Source organism: Stegodyphus dumicola, chromosome 12 (genome assembly GCF_044657685.1).
Source record: "Stegodyphus dumicola isolate Sdum_Otavi_A_Nest chromosome 12, ASM4465768v1".
Lineage (NCBI taxonomy): Eukaryota > Metazoa > Arthropoda > Arachnida > Araneae > Eresidae > Stegodyphus > Stegodyphus dumicola.
This window is the reverse complement of record NC_140779.1, coordinates 84,485,339-84,504,356: the sequence shown is the minus strand read 5'-3', so window position 1 is coordinate 84,504,356 and position 19,018 is coordinate 84,485,339. Positions and strand designations below refer to the sequence as shown.

General features: G+C 35.5%; 1 protein-coding gene across 2 annotated transcripts in view; it reads right to left on the bottom strand.

The window, feature by feature from the left end:
• Window positions 1-14,397, bottom strand: part of LOC118201021 (nuclear factor NF-kappa-B p105 subunit-like) — a 65,765-nt gene extending 51,368 nt beyond the window's left edge. Inside the window, exons 1-2 of one of the 2 annotated variants that reach the window (XM_085806666.1) lie at window positions 14,118-14,397; window positions 5,497-5,639 (exon numbers count right to left, since the gene is read on the bottom strand). In XM_085806666.1, coding sequence (XP_085662792.1) covers window positions 5,497-5,639; window positions 14,118-14,238 — 264 coding nt within the window. In that variant the 5' untranslated portion in view covers window positions 14,239-14,397. The remainder of the gene's footprint in view (window positions 1-5,496; window positions 5,640-14,117) is intronic. The other variant, XM_085806665.1, reaches the window with a different exon arrangement.
• Between the last annotated feature and the right edge of the window lie 4,621 nt (window positions 14,398-19,018).

Sequence of the window (19,018 nt, the reverse complement as noted above, 5' to 3'; positions counted from 1 at the left end):
ACAAAAACAGATGTCATCATCCCTCCAATGACAGAATTATTAATAGCCGGTTCCATAGAAAAAAGTAGCTTCAGATTTGGACTAATTGAATACCCTGAAAATAGCTTAAGAGAGGTATTAGTGGCCTCCTCATTAGTAGACCTTTCGAAAGATTTCATCTCTGTGAGAGTGGCGAATGTTAGCCACAGACCGAGAAACATCCAAAGGGGTGAAGTGCACCATGCACTCCAGTTACTTGTGTTTATAAAGCCCCACTTGAAATTCCGACTGAGGCAACTAGGAAATTAATGAAAGAACTTCTGCAGAGTGCAAATTTAATCCATGAACAAAGAAGTTCGGCAGAGAAAACAATTAAAAAATTTTAAGATCTATTTCCTAGGTCATCCGGAGATGTTGGCCGCACAAAACTGATGCAACATCGAATTGATATGGGGACTCACTCTCCAATAAAGCAGCATCCCAGACATTTACCATTCGCAAAACAGGAAGAGGTTGGAAATCTTCTGAAGGAGATGCAAGAAAATGATATCATCGAACCATTCACAACTATATGGCCATCTCCTATAATTCTCGTCCGGAAGAAAGATGGCTCAACAAGATTTTGTGTCGACTATCGGAGACTAAATAATGTCACTAAGAAAGACAGTTACCCTCTTCCCAGGATTGATGATACTCTAGACACCTTATCAGGACACAAGTGGTTTTCCGCTCTGGACCTCAAGAGTGGATACTGGCAAGTGGAAATTCATCCCAGTGATAAAGAGAAAACTGCGTTCACTACCGGTCAAGGACTCTGGCAGTTTAAAGTTATGCCTTTTGGACTCTGTAATGCCCCTGCAACATTTGAACGCCTGATGGAGACAGTGCTTTGTGGTCTATCTTACGAATCCTGTCTGGTCTACCTAGACGACATCATTATAGTGGGCTGTACTTTCGAGGAACATCTAGAAAATATCAGGAAGGTGTTCCAGAAATTGAGAGATGCCAACCTTAAACTGAGTCCTTCGAAATGCAAATTGTTGCACAGTGAAGTTACCTATCTCGGGCACGTCATCTCTGCCGAAGGTGTCTGCACAGATGCAGAAAAGGTGTCGGCAGTTAAGGACTGGGTATGTCCTGTGGATATTCATCAACTACGGAGCTTCCTGGGACTCTGTACTTAGTACAGAAGATTCGTGAAGGGGTTCTCTAACATTGCAAGGCCTCTGCATAAATTAACAGAAAGTAAAGAAAAATTCATGTGGTCTGAGGAGTGTGAGAAGTCCTTTAATCAGTTGAAGACAGCATTAACATCTACGCCATGCTCGCATATCCCCAGACAGACAAAGAATTTATATTGGACACAGATGCAAGCAACGAAAGCGTGGGAGCTGTCCTTTCTCAAAAGATTAATGGTCAAGAGCGAGTAATAGCCTATTGGAGTAAATGCTTGTCCAAACCGGAAAGGAATTATTGCATCACCGTAAAGAATTGCTTGCTATCGTAAAGGCCATAGAACATTTCCATCATTATCTCTATGGCAGAAAATTCTTATTGCGAACTGACCATGCTTCTCTAACCTGGCTACTGAATTTCAAAAATCCCGAAGGACAAATAGCCAGATGGATTCAAAGACTCTAGGAATATGACTTTGAGATAAAACATCGTAAAGGCTCCTCCCACGGAAATGCGGATGCTTTATCCAGGAAACTTTGTCCTGCACACTGCAGGCATTGTTCAAAAGCTGAGGCTAAGCACGGGTTGGCGAATCCGAGTATCCGGCAAGTAACATCTTCAACATCAACTGATCCAGATCCGTGGAGTGATGAAAAAGTTAGAGAAGACCAATCAGCGGATCCTGACATTAGGCCAATAATAGAAATGAAGGAATCATCCAGTACAAAACCCAGGTGGCAGAACATTTCCATTTTCAGTCTTGCAACTAAAAGGTAATAGACTCTCTGAGATTCACTTCACTTCCGCAATGGAGTCTTATATCGACTATGGGAAAGTGACGATGGAACTAATAAGAGATAGCAGCTGCTGCTTCCTCAAAATCGAATATCTGATGTTCTGAAGGAAATACACAGCAGCTCAACAGGAGGGCATTTCGTCTGTATGAAGACACTAAACAAGGTCCGAGAACGCCTTTTTCTGGAGTTCGGGGAGAAATGATGTTGAGAAGTGGTGCCGATCTTGTGATGCTTGCGCAGCCAGGAAAGGACCGAAGGGACGTAGCCGAGGAAGGCTGCAGCGATACAATGTAGGAGCGCCTTTCGAGCGAATTGCCCTCGACATACTTGGACCTTTTCCTCGGATCACAGATGGCAACAAATGCATCCTTGTTGTCATGGATTACTTTACGAAATGGCCCGAAGCTTACCCAGTTCCAGATCGTGTAATGGCAGACCGAACATTGAGTTGAACAGTGTTAAACGAATGTTGCATACTGCGCATGCCTAGAAAACAATTTGGCGTAATTACTATGTTGGCGCGATTTGAAAAGAAGATAAATACGGTATATGGTAGATGTACCACCATCTGATTGTAAACAAATCTGGCGTTTAAATCTTTGTGTTAGATTAATTACTGTGTTAAAATACTATTTTTTGCTGTACTGCTCAAACAACTAGAAAGCTGAAATTATTGTGAAGTAATGTGAAGCAGTGTTTGCATTCAAAATGTAAGATATAATGCTTATGAAATTCTGCACATTCCTTTGGAACTGTACAAATTTTCATTCAGAAAAAGAGTGAAATTTAGGATATATTAGTTGAAAATTTATTCATTATACTTTTAAGCAATAAAAACAATTCAGGATTTACCATAAGTTCTATTCATAAATATATTTGTACCATAAGTTCCATAAAGAAACACTGAGGAATATAATAAAGTGCTTGCAAATAACACTGAAGAAATTTTACAATTCCTTAATGCTAGTTATTAAATTCTTTGAAATGAGAAAATACAAGCGCGAATACACGCTAACAAATTAAGCGAGAAACTCCAGTTTACAATTATTGAATTATAATATGTAAACAAATTATATCTAAATAACGAATTATTACGAACATATGTTAACAAATAATAAATGCACTGTTATTGACAAATTAAAATGAAACATATATTAGAAAAATAAGCAAGTGCAATTAAAATAACTAACAAGCAAAGCTCCATAACATTGCAGTTGTAAACATCACTCGAACACCCTCGACAGCCATGGAGATCGTGAATAAGCTAGCATAGGGTTGCTTATTCGCCAATATTTCTCCCCGCGCCAAAGGTACACCATCAAGCATGCGCAGTAAGCGAAATTCGCTTAACACTGTTCAACTCAATGTGCGGTCTGCCATTACGCGTTCCAGATCAAGAGGCTGTCACGACAGCTGAAGTTCTGTTACAGAATTGGGACCCCCCTCCAGATTCATTCGGACTGAGGTAGGAACTTCACTTCGGCTGTGTTCAAGGAACTCTGCGACTTGTTGGAAATTAAGAAAACACAGACGACCCCGTTACATCTGCAGTCTGATGGCATGGTGGAGAGGTTTAACCATACAATCCTGAACCACCTCTCGCTCATGGTTTCCAAAAACCAAGAAGACTGGGATCGCAAACTACCCCTGTTCCTGCTTGCTTACCGTGGTGCCGTCCACGAAAGCACCGGCTATTCTCCATCACAGATGCTCTTCGGTCGCAATCTCTGTCTGCCAAGTGACCTGCTCTTCAGCCGCCCTCCGGATGTACATTCCTCGCCTGATGAGTACGTGCAAGACCTCCAGGCCCGGTTGGAAACAGCACACAGGTTTGCTCGAGAGCGGATCAACATCTTGAAGGACAGGATGAAGAAGCGATACGACGCAAGAGCCACCGAACATCAATTCCAGGAAAATGACATTTTTTGGCTCTGGAATCCCAGTCGTCGTAAGAGCATTTTTCCCAAACTGCAGTCGCATTGGGAGGGTCCCTATACAGTCCTCAACAGATTGAACGACGTTGCGATACGGATCCGTAAATCCCAGACTTCAAAACCCAAGGTCGTTCATTACGACAGATTACCCCCATACTATGGCCATAGTACTTAGTGATTCTCATTCCGTAGGGTACATACTGGCGATATGTAATAAATAAATATGGTAGTTCATATCTTTTACATTTATTTCACTATATGTAACTGATTTTTTTTATTTAACTTTTATAATGCTTTGCAATCCTGGGTACCTATAATTCTTGTGCATGAGGTTTTTTTTTACCTAATTTGTGTATATAACTTGTATATAGTGTAAATATTTGCTTCTTTAGTTATATTATTTGTTTGTTTTAGAACCTTTTGCTTGTATCGAATTATGCTTCTGACCAAGAGTTGTACTGCCCAGGACGTGCAGTCCTTGGGAGGGGGCAGTGTTACAAAATGTAAAGGCGTGGTAAGATGGCTTCCCCATAAAGCAGGTTTAGGGTTGCCATAAAATGACAAAGGATGGCATGGTTGCCATATTTGGCGAGGAATTGGCCATTTGGCGACAAAATTGACGATATACCATGGACGGTTGGAGAACCTTCTGGAACGAATTCTTAGCCCACAATGCTCCCGAACACAAGCCTAAAGCTATATAAACCCTGCTGGTCCACAGTCAGTTAGAGAGTGTGTGTGCCTTGTCTAGCGAGCTGATAGTCATTGAGTGAGTGTCTCGAAGTCTAGCGCCGAGTGCATCGAGAGAGTTTTTTAGTGTATCGTCGACTTTTTTTTTAGACTGTACTGAGTCGAGAGCTAAACTCTCGTGTATTGTCGAGAGAGCGTGTGGTCTTCCCAAGAACGACCAAACAGAGTCGGAAGCTGTACTCTGGTGCTTTGTAGGAAGCTATCTCCACCATTATTGCCTGACAGTGCTGTGCCGCTGATTGTTCCAGCGTGTTTATAGTAGATCTTCAACGACTGTAAAAAGTGTTATTGGAGCTGTCTTGATTAATATTGGCTAAATAAAGTGTGTTTCGATACTTCATAAAGTGTCGTTGTTATTCACTCCAAATCTACACAAACCCCGTATGAAAGTGAAGAAAGAAAATTACGCAACAATACTTTAAGTAAGAAAATATAGTTATTCCTTGAACCTGTTGAAAAATAAATCCATCTATTGCACACAAGAACAATCCCAAATGTAATGTAATGATATGGAATAATTAATATCATGATAGCACTTTAGATCACATTTAGGAAGAGTTTTAAATAATTAGTCCCATTGTTGTAAGTGAGTGAGATAAAACTTTGTTAATATCCTTGAAAGAGAAATCTTGAGTAGAATGTAAAAATGTCTTGTCAAGAACACTTTTTTTTATTTATTTATGCTAAAAATCAATTTATGTTGTTGTTTATTTATGTCTATTTGATGTTAATCATCTTTTTAACATATTTTATCAAAGTTGCACAAAAAAAGAAAATTAATAATACAAGCACATATCATGGCTTCAAATTTTCATTTTGATATAATAATAAAAATTCTACAAATAAAGAAATTATTATACCTCGGCAATGTCAAGAATTCTGTGTATAACAATGTCTGAGACTTTAAAAGACTCCAATTTCATCAATATAACATTATCATACATTTCATTTATTGCTTTTGAAGCCTTCAGTCTTGCTTTTAGCTCAGATGAATAGACTCCCACTGTAAAATGAAACAGAAAATCATATTATTCAATCAAAAAATTGAACTATATTTTTAACTAATTTTTGAAACTATTCTTATTGCCTTATTTTATTATTGTAATTTAAATTTTTCAGCATAACTTGTATTTTCTCCCTTCTTATTGCATACCTTTGTGGTGTAACTGAAAAGCATGTCATGCTATCAAATCAGAAGGTCTGAAGTTCTGAGTTCGAGCGAAGAAGTACTGCATACTTTTCACATCTGCTCTTAAATGAAATGCCAAGAAGGTGGTGGAAGATAATTTGTGACTGCCAGCTTTTGGTGATTGGGTACCTCCTCCCCAATCACCCTCTAAATTGAAGAGAATGTATTATATCTTTTCCCCCTCTTTCTCACATACCTTCGTGGTGTAATTTGAAAGTACATATATCCAGCTAGCAAATCAGAAACCAAGTTTGAATTCTGGCAAAGGTCCATTTTTTATGTCTCCTGGTTTGAAGTTGCAAGTTCATTTTCAAAACTTTTTGAATATGTTTTCAAACTCAAACCATTTTGAATAACTTTTTCAAAACAAGCAGGTTTTAGATTACATGATCAACAGTTTATGTGACCAGTTATAAAACTGTTAATTACATGATCAAACAGTTTATGTGAAAAAAAAAAAAAAAAAAAAAAAAAAAAAAAAAAAAACTATTTTACCATTATTCTGTAACCGATATTTACAAATAAAACTGAAAAATACAACAGTCTAAAAACAAATGTGGACTACTGTACATAATTTGACATACATAGGAAATCAAAGCTATGATGGTGCTGCAGCCATGATCTTAAAGGACAATTAGAAACTCAACACTATACTCAATCTGGCAATTCTCAATAGGCATGTCGCATCAATGATATCCATGCATGTGTGTGATAGAAAAATATTACTCTTTTATGAACACTCCAAAAAGAAATTTTATTTCATATAGACAGTACATCAAATATGCTCCCATGTTTTAGAAGTGACACTCCATTCAATTCCATAAAACAAACTCTCTAATCTGCATATACAGGAAAATTCGAATTTGAAATATATAGGCTTCTGATTTATGGTATCTTAATATTGACAATTTAAAGGTTAAATATCAACTTTGGCAAAAAAAAAAAAAAAAAAAAAAAAAAAGAAGAAGACGAAAATGCAGCAAAAGAAAACTATTTAACTGTTCTAGATGCTTTAGAAACCTGTAAAGATAAATTGCACAATGGTAATGCTGACATTATGATGGAAACTGCACACCAAAAAATGCAACTCTCGGTACGCTATTGGTATACATCCATTATTAAATTAAATTGGGGGAATTTATCTAATCTTCTTCCGTTGAATAAAAGAGGATATTTGGGAAGCAATTTCGCAAAGGATTCGTTAAATGTAAACATTTCCAAAAATGGCAATAAAAGTTCAAAGCTGGTAACCCTGCGAATTGGTTTCTCGAAGGTAGCAACCTGGTTCGCTTTTAGACAAAGAATATTTCTCGTTTACTCAGGGCTCCATTTTGCCGCTGGCTAGTGGTACGTCACTACCGGATCAGATGGTGAAAATCGGCGGGGGTGAATAGCCAAGATATAACACGGCAGTTTAGAATAGTATGGCTGTGTTCTTGCGTAATTTTTAAGTCTTTAACCTTTTCGCAACGCCGCACTTTTGTTTAAGACGCTCGTGCGGGACGGAAGGGAATCGAAGGCAGTCACCGTACAAGACGGAGGTTTTGCATCGCTAAGCCTAATTTTATTAAAAAAATCAGAAAAAAAAAAAAAAACGTTTCGCTTCTAGCATCGCAATTTTTGGTATTGTTTTAGATTATTACTTGAGCTCTTATATATATTAAAATTAGCACTTAATAACGTTTTTTTCTTTATTTTACATGAAAATATACTTAAAGAATTGTTTATCTTGTAAAATAATTTTCGGAAGCGCTATTCAAATTATTCCAAAATTTTAATAGATAAAATCCATCAATAAAGTTTAAAATTAATAAAACAACACAATAAAGACTATTTACAGTAAGAAGTAACAAAATTCAAAATGAAGACCGAGTGTGGTAAATCTCGAAGCACGGAGAAGTATCACTTTCTAACTCTCAGAAAAAGTATCACTTTATAACTTTTTAGAAAATTAATCATCACTCTCATCTGCATTAATTAAATGGTTCATTGACCATACGAGGATATTCTTCCTCTGATAACTAGCGCCTTCCCGCCATAATATACTGGAGGTGAGGCTTTCCGAAATAAAAAGATAAAAAATGGAAATATATCTGAAGGCAATGCAAAACGTAACAATACTCCACATACTAACCCTAAAAAACTGTACATAGTAAAGGAAAAAATAGAATAAAAAAGGAATTGGATATAAATCAGACACGCGAATGTTTTCACAAGCACGCAGCAATTTAAAAAGCTCACTTCTGTTTACGCTTTCCCCTCCCCCCTTTCAAGAGCTGATGAGTAAAATACCAAAGTCAAGCAGAATATATCAAACTCAGGGTCAGGAAGCTAAAACTGTGTTCATTTCAAAAGTAATGGACATAGGATGCCATCTAGTGTCCTTCAGAAAAACGTTCCAGCTTAAATTGCGTATACGCATCACCCGTCCTCTGAATGCAATCTCTAGCGATGTGTGGATGGGATGCCCGGCTGCAAGACACGTTCTTAGGGAATGTGTATATGGAACGCCCATCCTGAAAGGGTTAAATACGCAGAACCCTAGGGCAGAAGCACTTCCGCAAAGAACCCGGTAAATGTAAACATCGCCAACTTTGGCGATGATAGTTCAAACCTGGTAACCCATCGGATTTATCCTATTCGCTTGTTCGAAGTTTGCAATCATTCCTCTTGCATTTATTTTGTTGAATTATCACTGCCGTTGTTCGCATTTGCAGATTTATATTAATCTCCTCTTATTTATTATTTTTTCTGAATTTTTTAACAACGAATAGATAGAAATATTTTCATAGATAGATGTCGGTTCGGGATGAAAGGAGTGGTGAATGCTAATTTGTAACACGCCTCTTCACGTTGTGTTCTTAATTATTAACAGCTCTAAGAACCATGAGGTTTCCAACATCTAAAATAATTTGTTTCCGTAGACCACAAAAATGTGCATGTGCATTTTAAATAATTAAGTAATGCTTTTAATTTTATTATTGGTTATTGTCATCTAAAATTATGAGAATAAATCAATTTTTATGGCGTAAAATTTTAACAAGACGATACAGTCAAAAGTCGTTAATTCGGACACGCATAATCCGGAATGATCTATAATCCGGACCTCAAAGCTACAAATTTTCTGCACTTTTCGCGTTGACACATGCGCATAAGACCTTTACGGCTGCGAATATGCGTGTGCGCAAAATACGTTTACGAATGCACGTTTAATGTATAACGGATGGTATAAGCTAAGCTAAAATTATCTAATTCAGTTAATGTTGCAGATTGCATTGTTCTTTAATCTTCGAATTGGATTTGGCTTATTATTTTTTGCAGGCTGTTAGAGCAATTTTATAAAAGTAAGCTTGAACTTTCGATTATGTCAAATAGAATTTCTGATATATATTTACTAATATGTAAAGGATCTACAAAGCGAAAGTATGTTTCGAAGTCCATTAAACAAAAAGTGAAACTGCTGCAAAAAATGGATAAAGGCATATCCTTTGTTTATCTAAATTTTAACGTTTGTTTATCTAAACTTTGTTTATCTTTAATGCTGTGGCACACAATGAATTGGAAGTTGATCTGTCAGCACTATCCTTATCTTCAGGGCCAATGTTTTTATTTTATTTGGCTTATTACTCCATCTTTGATATGATTTAAATCAAATTCCTCGTCATTATAATTCGCTTCCAATAGCGAAGAAAGTGACAGAGGTTATTGAAAACGAAAAAATTTCGATTGACAGATTAGTCGGTATTCTAGACACAGCAACTATAGGACTTGAACAGCAGAACTTTGTAACTGAAGAAGAAATTATGTCTGTTTATAGAATTAAAGAGAATGTATTATCACATAAAAAAAACGAAGCAACTTAAACAACTTACATTGAAAGAAATGTTTAATAAAGTAAACAAATAAATATTAAGCTTTTTTTTTTTTTTTTTTTTTTTGTAAATTTTGATACCCTTTAGATCATAAATGTTCTTTATTTCCTAAATTATGGTTTCATATTTTTAATTTTATAATTTCTGCATGCCATCTTACCAGATTTAAACTGATGATCTATAATCCGGAATCGCCGAAGTCCCGACGAGTCCGGATTAACAACTTTTGATTGTATATTGTTAATGCTTTTCTAACAATAGCCTTTCAGAGGATGGCAGGTGTGACATAACTAGATGATTAAATTGTTTTCTGTGTTAACTGGAATTGAAGACAAATTTTTTTCGTATATCATGTTTAACCGATTAATTTTAGTATACAGTCAAAAATCGTTAATTCGGACACCCACAATCAGGAATGATCTATAATCCAGACCTCAAAGCTACAAACTTTCTGCACATGTGTCGCATTGACGCGTAATACGTATATGCATGCACATTTAATGTATAACGGACAGTATAAGCTAAAATTATCTAATTATCTATTTCAGTTAATGTTGCAGATTACGTTGTTCCTTAATCTTCTAACTTGATCAGGCTTATTATTTTTTGCAGACTGTTAGAGCAATTTTAAAAAAGTAAGCTTGAACTTTCGATTATGTCAAAAAGAATTTCCGATTCTGGAGCTACCAAAGGATCTACAAAGCGAAAGCATGTTCCGATATCCATCAAACCAAAAGCGGAATTGCTACAAAAAATGGATAAAGGCATATCCTTGGAATCTCTAATCATTCCGAAATATGTTTATCAATTTCACGCTGCTCTGTGGGGGGTTGACGACGCGGCGCGCAATGAACTGGAAGTTGATCTGTCAGCACTATCCTTATCTTCAGGGCAGATGTTTTTATTTTATTCGGCTTATAACTCCCTACTAAGTGTAGTATTTCATCTTGATGTACTCTGTCTTTGATATGGTTTAAATCAAATTCCTCGTCATTATAAATATCACAAATACACATAAAATAGTTTTCTGGTTGCAATTTTCTAATTTCGACTATGCATAATGTATGCTTTATGCATGCGCGTGTTGAAACAAATGTATAATAAAGTAAACAAATAAATATAAAGCTTTTTTTTTTTTTTAATTTTATACCCTTTAGATCATAATTGCTCTTCATTTCATAAATTACGGTTTCATATTTTTAATTTTATAATTTCTGCATGCCATCTTACCAGATTTAAACTGGTGATCTATAATACGGAAAAAACGATAATCTGGAATCGCCAAAGTCCCGATTAAAGACTTTTGACTGTATTTTGTTATTTAAGAAATAAATACATAATTATTATTGAAGTAGCAATGCCGTATTTGTATGATGTAACTGTTGCTCAGCAACGTAAGAAATAGTTTAAAATGAGAATTTTGAAGTTTTACCAGCTAGTAGTTGTACGAAAATTTTGCCACTAAAGAATTTTATTCAAATTATCTATCTCCGTAAACTAAAAATAAAATTTATGTTTTATTAAGAAGATCATCTGTCATTTTTCCAATTACAGCAAAATACTTTACAATATATTTAGTGATCATCAGTCTGAATCAGAAAAAGAGTGCGACTCTTCAGAAGAAATTCCTTGCGATCAAACTGACTATTTTGTAGGAAAAGATAAAACAATAAAATGGAAGAAAGAACCCTTGTGATCCCATAATATCATAAAAAAAAAAAAAAAATTGCCTGGCAATACACATAAAGATGTGGCTTCACCCATCGATGCATGGAAGCTAATATTTGATGACACAATGATTGTGAGATGCTCTAATATTTATGTAAAAAATACTTTGGGAAATTTTAAAAGAGACACAAAACCTATGGAGAAAGAAGAGTTGGCTAATCTTTGTAATATGGTAACAGGTAGTTTGGCAACATTTTGGTAAGGCAATAAAGGTTACTAACTAGGACTTTAGCAGTGTACATGGATAAAGTCAAGAGCATGCGCATTGCCATTTTTGTGCAATTCTGGGATTTTTTTTAAGTAAAAATAGGTTGACGTGTACATGGATACCGTGTATGTCCACTTCTTAAAAACACGGCAAGCAGTGGGCGATTCTGCACTTTCTCCCAATTTTGCACCTAATCTTCGTCATTATTAAGCACTTTTGTTCCATAAAAGTTCTAGCATAAGTGTAATTCGGCTAGCAGATTGTTGGAAAAAAATGTTGAGGGGAAAAAAAAAAAAAAAATGCCTTTACTTCGTGAAAACAAAATGGCATCCAAAAAAACTAGCAGGGTTGGTCGCCAAATTTTCGCCAAAAAATTGCTAAGTTACCATAATCCGAAGATTAACCAAACAGTTTTGCACAAATCGTCCTGTGTAAATGCTAGAGAAATATGGACTACTGATGGAACAGGATTGGATATTTTTCGTAAAACAAATGAACTATAAGCGTTTTCTTTTCATTCTTCGTGCCTTACGATTCGATGATATCGGAACACGCGATGACAGAAGAAAAAGTGATAAATTAGCTCCAATAAGAAATTTGTTTGAAAATTTTATCCAGAATTGTCAGAAATTATATCATGTAGAGGAATATGTGACTTTGGACGAAAAGCTAGAACCTTTTTGAGGACGATGCTTATTTTGGCAGTATATGCCTAAGAAACCTGCAAGTTATGGTATAAAGATATTTACTGTGGTTGATTTTAGTGTGTGTATGTAATTATGGCAAAGCCTCGAGGGCTATCTGCCTAAGAGGAGGGACGCCTTCGTGGAGGACTTTCTAAGGGAAACTGGCTCGTATACACGTTACACATGGGGAAAACCACGAAAACGCCCATGCAGCCAGCCCGTTCGCGGGATTCGAACCTCGGACCGAACTACCAGTGTTCAACGACGTTACCGCTCGGCCGCTGGTGGGCCCGGTTGATTTTAGAACCTGCTATACTTTCAACATGGAAATTTACTCAGCTCAGCAGCCAGACGAGCCATACAAGAAAGTCAACAGTTCTCGTGAAAAAGCAAAGCGCATCCTAGTTTCAATTCTGGAATAAACGTTACCACAGACAGTTGGTATAACAGTTATGAATTGGGCTATTTCTAACAGAAAAATAAAATTTCTATCATTGGAACAATATGCAAGGATAAAAAGATTATCCCACCTGAATTTGTGTCGAATAAGAATAGAGAACAGCATTCAATTCTCTTGGGGTTTCAAAAAGATATAATGCATTCAAAAATAAAAAACACAAATTTCTCATAGAAATCAATGATTCCTAGTCCTCTGAAGAAAACGTAAGTACTTTGATTTATTTGTTATTAATTTTAAAATTAACATTAAGTTATTTTATACAATTAATGTTGCAATTAATATAGAATGCATTATTTTACTGAACTGTAATAATATGTTTCATTTTTATTCAGTAAAATAATGCATTCTGTATTAATTGCAACATTAATTACATAAAATAACTTAAAATAATGCTAATTTTAAAATTAATAACAAATAAATCAAAGTACTTACGTTTTCTTCAGATGACTAGGAATCATTGATTTCTGAGAAATTTGTGTTTTTTATTTTTGAATGCAATTATAATCCAAATTATGCAGAATTATTAGGTTTTATCCTAATATCCGGTATACATGGGATTTGGCTTTTACAACGTATTTAATCATCAAGCTCAACAACGGCTAATCGGCCATGATTTCAGCGGTGTTCCATTCAGTTAAGTTGCAAGATATTTATCATATGGAAGCCATGATTTTAGCGGTGTACAGTCAAGTTATAAGATATTTAGCATAGTTAAGTTGCAAGATGTTTATCATATGGAAGCCATGATTTTAGCGGTGTACAGTCAAGTTATAAGATATTTGGCATACTGAACTAAAATATATAGGTTGATATGACATTTAGCGGTGTATAGATAAAACGGGAGGACGCGCGCTGTATTATGTAACACGAAAACGCGCTTCGCCGTAAAATCCTAGTATACGGTGCAGCCTTGGCGCGATTTTGAAAATTATCGCCAACACCAAAAATGATCCAAAGAACGCCTATATACTATACACTATATACTATGTGTGTATATACATAATATATATTATGTATATATATATTCTTTGAATGACCCGTTTACTATTCATCGTATATGTCCCGTTTTTACTGCTCATCATGAAGTCGCCAAAAGTAGCCAAATCCCTTGTGCACCGGATACTAGGATTAAACCAAATAGGTACCAGCGCCAACGGATCCTTTGCGGAAGAAAACCCGACATTGGGGAAGACATTGGTTTCATAAAATCATCATTTTTCTTTTCCATTTACAGAATCATAATATTCCATCATCAGCTAAATTTATAAAACTTACTCTAAACTACAATGATTTCGCGTTAAAAATGGGGCAATTTCAAAAGTAGTGAATTTAACTTACTTAAATATTCCCGATTTCTTTGTACAATTGAACTTTCTGATGTAGAAGGCTGTGAAACAAGCCTTTCGAAGTTGTTAATTACTTTTGCCAAAGTTAAATCTTTTAGAGTATGATTTGCCATTTTTTTAAATACTCGAAGTCCAATAGTGCGGCCAGGTAATATTGCCTTTAATAAGGTAATTCAGACAACGCACGAATTGATCGATATTTTTTAATAGTGTTTCACAAAGCGACTGTCAAGTGGTAGCGTCTTGCCCTAGTATTGAAGTTGCTTCACGCATGCGCAATAGGCATATTTTTCAGCATGGTAACCTTCGTCGCTTGGCCGAAGATCATCTATGTATGTTTGGCTTGGCGATGAATTCAGATTTCTGCGTTTCGTAAGTGAAGCGTTGCGGAATGTGTGAAATTAGGTCACTTTGCGCCCAAGGAGGTTAGCTCTAACCTCCCTGGGCGCAAAGTGACCTAATAGTTAGCTAACCTCCTTGTTGCGCCCAATTATGCAAGTAATTATTTGCTAGGTGCTTAAAAAAGCATATGGGTGATCTTTGTGCTCAAATATATGAGAATTTATTTACTGGGGACTTGAAAAGCGTATAGGGAAGTAGACGTTATCTTTTTTTCGCTGGTGTTGATGTTTTTGAGTTGCTTAAATTAATGTTGTAGGTTTTCGTAACATGCAATAATCAGTTAACCGTATTTTACATTTAATTCCAAAGGTATTTTTTTATATATATCATCTTATATTTACCGTTATCATAATCTTTTTTAATTCATGCTTTCCTTAAAGGCATGTTTCATCCTAAGCTAATAACTCTTCAGTACTTTGACATAATCAATTAATTTAACCTCATTTTACAATTTTCTTTTGTTTCATATTTACATGTATCATAAAAGATCTTGGCAAATAATTGAGAGCTTAACATAATTAATTAGGAAATTTAGAAATTCAACTTAGTTATGTCAGGAATGTAGATATGATTTTATCCTTTGCAATATATTATCTTCAGAATTCATCTAAAATTTCACTTCAGTAAGCTTCTCGGATAAGGTTCGGAGAACAGCCTTGGTTGCGCCAACTTGGCTCCTTTAAGGATATGGGCTATATTTCATTATGCCAACGGAAGTGAATATCATGTGGGGAATAGGGGCTAAGGAGAAAAGGAAAATACATGGCGAAAAACGGGATTAAGATGTGTTTATATTTGTTTGGTATCTGATTGCTAATTTTGTTCTGTTATGTTGCTAAATTAGCATTAAAAGTCGAGTAATGTGCGTCTATTGCGAAAACGCAGGGCAATTACTTTTCGATACGATTTTATATATGTATTAATATATCACATTCCTGCCCATATGATCTACATATGTATCAGATAACTAGCTACTTTCGACACTTATTTCTGAATGTGTATTATTTTATAACTTTTTCTGCTTCGAAAACCCAAGTATTAAAACATTATGTGTATGCTTTTGAAAATATTATTTCAGATATTCTCGTATAACTATACTATAATCTCATATTATTCAGTTCTCATATAACTACGATAGAAATATGCTTCTATTATTTATTTTAAAAATGCAGTATTTGATAGCCTTCCACATAGTAGCCATTCTAGAATTAGTTCTGTAATGTTATATAATGTTAATTGTCTAATGCATTATTTTGTCTAAATATTCATTTTCATAAAGAATATATAATCAATGTAGAGAATGTGAGTTCAATATATTTTAAAGACAGAGATAATAAACAAAAAATAAAAGGGAGACTACACATGCAACCAGATAAAAGTGACCATATTCTAAAGCAGTGCTCCGCAACCGGTGTGCCACAGCATACTGGTGTGCCATGAGTAGGATACAGGTGTGCCGCAATCAAATACATGTGTTTGACATTTTGCAATTTTTTATCATGTATTTAATACACAATGACATTTTTTTACCTTATTATGTCTATTTTAAATGTTTTTATATATTTCACTGTTGTGTGGTTGTGTGTGTGATTGCAAGTGTGTCAGCATTTGAATTTTTTCGGCACTTCCTTGATAATTCGGAACTCTTTGGTGTGCCACGAAATTCCAGAAAGATTTTTTGTGCGTCGCAGGTGAGAAAAGGTTGCGGAGCACTGTTCTAAAGAAAGTTAATAAACTCAAAATGATGTGAAAGTAGAGCCCATGTAGCATCTGATTTCGAGAGTATCAGTACTCTTATACTCGAGAACCTCTGTGAACGAGAGTAGAGTAGAATGTAATGTAACTGCGTAAATAGCGCATCGCTGCTGTCTTATGAGTTAGTTAGAAATAAATATTTGTGCCGTGAAGTAGTCTGTTTTGGTTGCGTCATGCACTTCACTGAACCCACACCGCTAGACACAACAAGTTGGCGACGAGGCTGTGTGAGAAGCAAATCGTTCCCGACTCGGCGCACTCGGTTACATAGGTAAAAGTAGTAGCAAAACCGAAACTTGGATTTAGGGGATTCCCCGAAAACTGCAAAAGGTAGGAAAGTTATTTGATTTTTATTTTGAAAGGATGGAGAAGTTAATTGAAGAATTAATAAAGCAAAATGAAGCTTTAATGGTCGCATTGCAAGAGAAATCGGAACATAAACAAGACAAAATTTCTGTTTCTTTTGATAAGTTCGATGGAACGGTAGAAAATTTTGATTCGTTCATAGAACGATTTGAGGCTTTTTTGGACATTCAAAATGCTCCAGAGGCAAAACGTGGGAAAGTTCTGATCTCAAGCTTGAATGCGAAATTGTATAATTTGTTGAAAAATTTACTCTCTCCGGATAATCCTTCAGAAAAAAATTTTACCGAACTAAAAAACGTTCTTAAGGATCATTTAAATCCTAAAGCTTTAATAATACCTAGTTGGCACATGTTTATTAATAGAAAACAGCATGAGGGGTAATCAATTAGTAGTTATGTCACTGAATTACGCTCGTTAGCGATTCCTTGTGAATATAAAGAGGATATGCTAAATACAATGTTAAGGGATGTTTTCGTTAGCGGTCTACGAGATCGTAATATCTTAGATCGATTATTTCAGGAAGATGATATCGATTTAGAGAAAACATTAAAGATAGCTTTGGCGATGGAAAAGGCGGTTAAGGATGCAAATGAGATTATAGGAAATTCCGTAGAACTGAAGGTACTTAAAACCAAGAAAAATGAGTTCAAACCGCGGAAATAAAACTTTGTTGCTGAGAATAATAAAGGTAAAAATGAAACTTGCTCGCGTTGCTTAGGAGCAAATCACAATAAAAACAACTGTAGATTTGCAACAAGTGAATGCCGCTTTTGTAAAAAAAATTGGACATATCGAAAAGGCGTGTTATTTGTCTAGGAAAAACCGACAGGTTAAACAAAAGAAAGTTGAGGCAAATAATGATTATGATTCGAAAAATGAGGTCCCCATCTATGGATTTAACTCCAGAACGCACATGTTAAGAGAGGAAAAGCCAAAAAGACCGCCAATAATGGTTCAAGTTAAAATTGAAAACAAACCAGTTAGCATGGAACTTGATACTGGGGGAACAGTTTCGGTAATGCCTATAAATAAATTTAGAAAAATTTCCAATAAAAAGATTCAGCCTACAAAATTAGTTTTTAAAACTTACAGGGATGATAAGGTGGTACCTTTAGGATATGTTCCTGTTAAAGTTGAATACCAAGGTCAAAAATTAGTTTTAAATCTATACATTGTGAAGGAAAATTTGGACACAATCTTTGGCCGAGAATGGCTGTATAAAATCAACCTCGATTGGAATGCCATCAAAACATTGAAAACTTCTAGTGAATTGAATTTTAAAAAAATTGCTTGAGGAGTATAAGGAAATTTTTGACGGTAAACTAGGTGAAATTAACAATCACGAAGTAAAACTAAATTTGAAACCTAATACTCAACCAATATTTTGTAGGTCACGACCGGTACCTTTCGCATTAGAAAATAGAGTTGAATCAGAAATTGATCGGCTTGAGAAAGAAGGTATCATTGAGAGGGTTGAGACTTCAGAGTGGGCAACACCAGTTGTGCCAATTATTAAATCTGATGGTTCCATTAGGCTTTGTGCTGATTATTCTGTGACTCTGAATCCTAATTTGGAAGTGCCACAGCATCCATTACCAAAACTCGAAGAAATATTTTCGTGCCTTAATGAAGGAAAACATTTTTCGAAACTTAATTTCAGTCATGCTTATCTACAAATGAAGGTGCATCCGGAGACCCAACGGTTATTTAAGAATAAACACGCATAAGGGGCTGTATATTTGTAAACGCTTAATGTATGGATTAAATGATGCCCCAGCTATTTGGCAGCGCTATTTTGAGGGATTATTTCAGGGGATCGAAGGAATTAAAATTTTTATGGATGATGCTCGAGTGACAGGACCGGATGATCAGTCTCATTTAAAAGCATCGGAAATATTTTTCAAAAAATGCAAGGAGCACGGCCTAAAATTAAACTTAACCAAAAGTAAATTCTTCCAAAATGAGATTAAATTTTTAGGGCATAAAATTGATGCTGATGGATTGCATAAAACTGATGAAAAGATTTCGGCAATTGCTAATGCCCCTACGCCGAAAGGTGTCCAAGACATCAAAAGTTTTTTGGGGTTAGTGAATTTTTATGCCAAATTTTGCCCTATTCTGGAAACTTTGGCACATCCATTAAATAATTTAACAAAAAAAGATGTTAAATGGAGTTGGTCAAAAAACTGTCAAATCGCTTTTGAAAAAATAAAAAAGGAAATTTTTTCAGACAGAGTTTTAATGCATTATGATCCCACATTACCGTTAATGATAGCTACTGATGCATCTCCGGTAGGTCTTGGGGCAGTGCTCTCGCATGTTTTGTCTGACGGAACAGAAAGGCCTATAGCATTCGCATCGAGGACACTG